Source organism: Coregonus lavaretus (assembly GCF_964263955.1).
Source record: "Coregonus lavaretus genome assembly, chromosome: 34".
Taxonomy (NCBI): Eukaryota; Metazoa; Chordata; class Actinopteri; order Salmoniformes; family Salmonidae; genus Coregonus; species Coregonus lavaretus.
The window spans coordinates 11,999,079-12,003,990 of NC_140021.1; the positions used below are offsets into that span (position 1 = coordinate 11,999,079).

General features: G+C 40.8%; 1 protein-coding gene across 1 annotated transcript; it reads right to left on the reverse strand.

Annotated features, from left to right (window-relative positions):
* Positions 1-584: 584 nt before the first annotated feature.
* Positions 585-2,104, reverse strand: otos (otospiralin). The gene is made up of 4 exons (XM_084152214.1): positions 2,058-2,104; positions 1,582-1,650; positions 960-986; positions 585-797 (listed from the first exon to the last, which is right to left on the reverse strand). The coding sequence occupies exons 2-4, from the start codon at positions 1,640-1,642 to the stop codon at positions 610-612; spliced, it is 276 nt and encodes a 91-aa protein (XP_084008340.1). The 5' UTR covers positions 1,643-1,650; positions 2,058-2,104; the 3' UTR covers positions 585-609.
* Between the last annotated feature and the right edge of the window lie 2,808 nt (positions 2,105-4,912).

Consider the following 4,912-nt stretch of genomic DNA (forward strand, 5'->3'; position numbering starts at 1 on the left):
CTGTCACAAGGAACCAACCAGTGGTTTGGGTGTAGGCAGAGATTGAAGGTTGGCTAAAATATAGGTAAAACTTGGTAAAATATGGTACAAACACCCAGGTGATGAAAGGAGTTACATACCCAGGATTGGAAACTCAAAGGTAATTGTAAAATAAATATATATTTTGTGAAAATTCTACATACAAAATCCCTATTACATTTCAATCCCTGCAGGTATCCAAATTAAAGACAGTAAATTATGACAATGAGATCACATTTCTGGTCAAAATGTATTAATATTGCACATTACATTGATATAACTTTTTATATTATAGCAGTGTTTGGAATTAATATGTTTTTTGTCGTGTGTGAGATGTATTAATATATTTAATGATCGGTTCAAATACATATTTATATAACCTCATATTTTTTTATGCATTTCAACTGACAATATTACTTATCCTTAAGGAGCCCTCTTTTCCTCCCTACCCACTCTCCTTATACTCTCCCCCTCTTTTCTCCCTTCCTGCCCCTCTCCCCACCTTCTCTCCTCCTCCCTCCTCTATCTCATTCTCCCTCTACCCTCCCTCCCCCCTCTTTCTCCTCTCTCTCCTCTCTCTCCTCTCTCTCCTCAGTGTTCATGTCCCTCGTTGGTCTCATATCCCAGTGTGTCTCCCAGGTGTTGGTGAGCATAGAAGGCCCGGGCCATTTCGTTGATGTGGTTGTAGGCTCCAATAGACCTGAAGTACTCTACGTAGTGCCAGAAGTCTGAGGTGGTGTAAGGCCAGTAGGGGACTGCCGGGGGCTCGTCGTATGGAACTACAGACACAGACAGAAACAAATAACATCACTCACTGACTGACAACCCCAAGGAAGTCTACATAATATAATAATCATGTAGAGCCTATCAGTACATGCTACAGAAGGTCTGTGTGTGTGTGTGTGTGTGTGTGTGTGTGTGTGTGTGTGTATCTATTTTACCTCCTTCAGGGGTGAAGGCTCTAGCATCTGTAAGCGGGAGAGGGGGAGAGACGGAGAGAGAGAAGTTTAGCATTTTGGAGCATTTCACATATTCCACACACAAAGACGGGATTGAGAGTTCGGAAAAATGAGCCCCTCCCTGAGGACTCTGTGATACCTGAAGAAACTTTCTTCCTTCCTCCTCAAATATTATTCCTCACTGGGCTTACACACACACACACACACACACACACACACACACACACACACACACACACACACACACACACACACACACACACACACACACAGTGCTCTTTGTCCACATGCAGTACTCAAAACAGACCTCTCCTTATGGATGCAGTAAGCGGTCATTGCTGAATACACCACTAAGTCATAGTTTTCTCCCAACTCTTCTATGCTGTGTACATATTATAGCACTTTAATATAGATTAACTACATACAATGACACACAATATGGATTACACATATAGCACTATTTACTAATAGATTTGGCATAAAATGCTTAACATCACTGAGGGTATCCCAGAGGTTGCTGATTAGTAGTAAGAGTTTAAGGAAACACTGCTGAGATAGAGACTACTATGTGTAGACTCATTTTAATGGAGGCAGAGAGACTCACCAGTGAGCTTACAGGCGATGAGGCAGAGGAAGAGAATACTAAACTGAACCAGCAACTTCATCCTGACTTCTGAAAACACAAACACATTATAATCATTGTTTTAACCTTTATTTTAACAGGGAGTCAACACTGAGACTGAGAGTCCTGTGTACACAATACACATTGAGATACAATATACACATTTAAAACTCCACATGCATAAATCCGCAAAATGAAAAAATACAATCATAAACAACAGTTACATTTCTCAGCTACTAGGTCCTCAATGAACACTGTAAACTGCCTTAGAGGACATTGTAAACACATATATTATACACATAGCCTAGAGTCCACTGAAAACCCCTCTAAACTACTAACTCTAAACTGTACATATTAATCAGAATGTATATCAGAGTCAAAACAACAACACCAGTATATACAACAGATTCAAACATCTGTGTACCGGGTTGTAGTGAGAAGAGTCTGGTTATTTTTACCTGTGTGTGTCGTTCCAGAAGGGGTCCTGTCTCGGGGTCCAGAAGAGTCTAAAGCTCACGGCAGGAATGAAGCAGCAGGATCCTGTTATAAGTTCACGTGTCCCACCCAATACACACACACACACAGCCCTCCCCAAATACCCTCGTCACAACCACACATGTCTTCAGTTTGATGCCAGAGAACTGACTCATGCTGTCAGCATTCTATTCATCCCATGAAGCAACCGTCACCATCGTTACATAGCTAGATATTAAATCAATCAAACCACATTATAAACTAACCGATCTTCAACTACAGTCTGTAAAGTCTCTAAATATAAAATAATGTGATCGATAGTAGAACTTAGATGTACAGCTGTAGGATCTTACTTTGAGCCAGTTTGCTACAGCAGGAAAATAATCCTGCAGCAACAGGAAATTAAAATTATTATGTGGATTATAATTAATGGACATTTTTGTAAGGGTAAGATACATTTTTCATTACGGCAAATCAAGTCTGAAATTTGAAGGTGGATATGAAAATTCTCAGCAACAAAATAGTTATCAAATTAAGATCCTACATCTGTAGGTAGTAATACTGTATGTTTGATGGTAAGATTATAAGACCAACAGTAGTAGTCAGTGTACAGTATAATATATTATATTATAGTTTATATTTAAGCAATAAGGCCCGAGGGGGTGTGGTACATGGCCAATATACCACGGCTAAGGGCTGTTCTTATGCATGACGCAAAACGGAGTGCCTGGACACAGCCCTTAGCCGTGGTATAGTGGCCATATACCGCAAACCCCCGAGGAGCCTTATTGTTATTAAAAAGCATGTTACCAATGTAATTGTCCCTGGACACGCCATCTGACCTGTAGAACTCTGCAGGCAGTCTACATACCACCTGATTGTATGTAAGTGTGTGTGCGTGTTATGTGTGTGTGATCAAACAAAGTGTGTGTGAGTGTGTGTGTGTGTGTGTGTGTGTGTGTGTGTCTGTCTCTATGGGAACTGTGCCCAACTCTCAGGATGCAAAACATACACGTCTCAACAGCCCTATTACCTTCCTCCTACATTAAAAACAACATCTCAAACCTGCCAGTGCGATTTAAATAGAAAGCTTTGCTCCTAAAGGTCACGAAAAACACAGTTCAAATACGGGTGGAAAAAAAACAGGGCAAAACACAGTCAAAAACATAATGTTACACTGTAGATGTACACTGTAGGCTAGGCTACTAGTCATTTCAATATTTTTTTACATTGACATTTGCTTCATTGACAAAGGAATTCCAGGTAAATGTCATCCCATGACATGTCACACAGTCACTTTACATGGCATTCAAATGTTCCCAGTATGAATCATGTTTTAGATTGTTATAATATTTCAACATTTATTTGAATATTTAACAGTTCAGAATCAGTTCTTACCAGCATGCTATTTACAAACGTTATCTCATGAGTTTATAGAGGCACCCAATTATGTCACATTACTTCACAGCCGGCTGGTGGCACCTTAATTGGGGAGGATGGGCTCAAAGTAATGGTTGGAATGGAATTAATGGAACGGTATCAAACACATCGTTTCCCTGTGCTTGATACCATTCCATACACTCCATTCCAGCCATTATTATGAGCCGTCCGCAGAATATACTTCCCGAAGTTGCTGCTTCACTCAGGAAGACAGTGTGAGTGTGTCATCACTGAGAGTGCACCCAGCATAAGGCAGGTAATTAGAACAATTGTTGTCATGAGACCAATCCCTCTCTGGGAGCATACTGGAAAGGGAGAGGGAAAAAGAGAGAGGGTGAGAGAGCGGCAGAGAGAGAATGTGTCTGTTGTGTGTTTATCAGAAGATGCTGTCTTGTAATTTAACTGGTGTTTCTGTCATGCCCTGGCTCTGGGGACTTTTATATGTTGAGCCAGGGTGTTAGTTTCTATGTGTTAGTTTCTGGGTGTTAGGTTCTATGTTTCGTTTTCTATGTTCTTGTTCTAGTTTATGTGTTTCTATGTTGGCCGGGGTGGTTCCCAATTAGAGACAGCTGTGGCTCGTTGTCTCTGATTGGGAACCATACTTAGGCAGCCTGTTGTGCACTTGTCTTTTGTGGGATCTTGTTCCGTGTAGGTTTGTGTTTATGACCGAGGACTTCACGTTTCGTTTTGTTGTTTTGTTGTATTGTGCAAAGTACGCATTAAAAGATGTACGCATTTCACGCTGCGCCTTGGTCCACTCATTACGACGATCGTGACAGTTTCAGGCTTTCCTCTCCTCTTATAGTTCTATTACTGGAAATCACAGTGAGTTAGGATCCAAAAAAGGTGCTATCTAGAACCTAAAATGGCTGTCGCCATACTCCATGTCGGTTTTCATGTCATAAGTAGGAATTACCCTCGACCATGCACACAAATTGGGGAAAACAAAAATAATTTCCTATTGACCCCCATTATAAAAGAGCCGACTTCGTCGTTGATTTTTTGTTATACATAAATAACAAAACATGCCGAAAAGCTGCTGTGTTGTTCAATGTACAAAACATGGTGCCACGTAGGGAAATAGAGCCTGCGAGAAGAGCCCTGTGGCATCAGGCTATTTGGTGTGGAAGATTGTGAATTGTGGGGATCCGGTATCCAAGTAAGTATGGATGATTTTCTAGTACATATGTTGTAGAATGAAACGCCTATATGCCTTAAATGCTTATGGATTAAGAACCAATTAAATGGTTAAAACAGAGCAGATACATTTCTTTAGTGCAAATGCTGTGCTTCTGATAAGAATGGTTCCCTCTAACTCCCCGCAGCTGGTCTGTGTATGTCAATGACATGAGATGGAGATACAACTTCTCGTTGTGGCTGTGTGGAGATTGGAGTTACA

What these genes read in the sequence shown, in the direction of transcription:
- otos (XM_084152214.1), bottom strand. Translation starts at nt 1,642, where the DNA reads ATGAAGTTGCTGGTTCAGTTTAGTATTCTCTTCCTCTGCCTCATCGCC. An exon ending in CATCGCCTGTAAGCTCACTG is followed by an intron (nt 987 to 1,581) that starts GTGAGTCTCTCT and finishes TCCCGCTTACAG; the next exon opens with ATGCTAGAGCCTTCACCCCT. An exon ending in AGCCTTCACCCCTGAAGGAG is followed by an intron (nt 798 to 959) that starts GTAAAATAGATA and finishes CTGTGTCTGTAG; the next exon opens with TTCCATACGACGAGCCCCCG.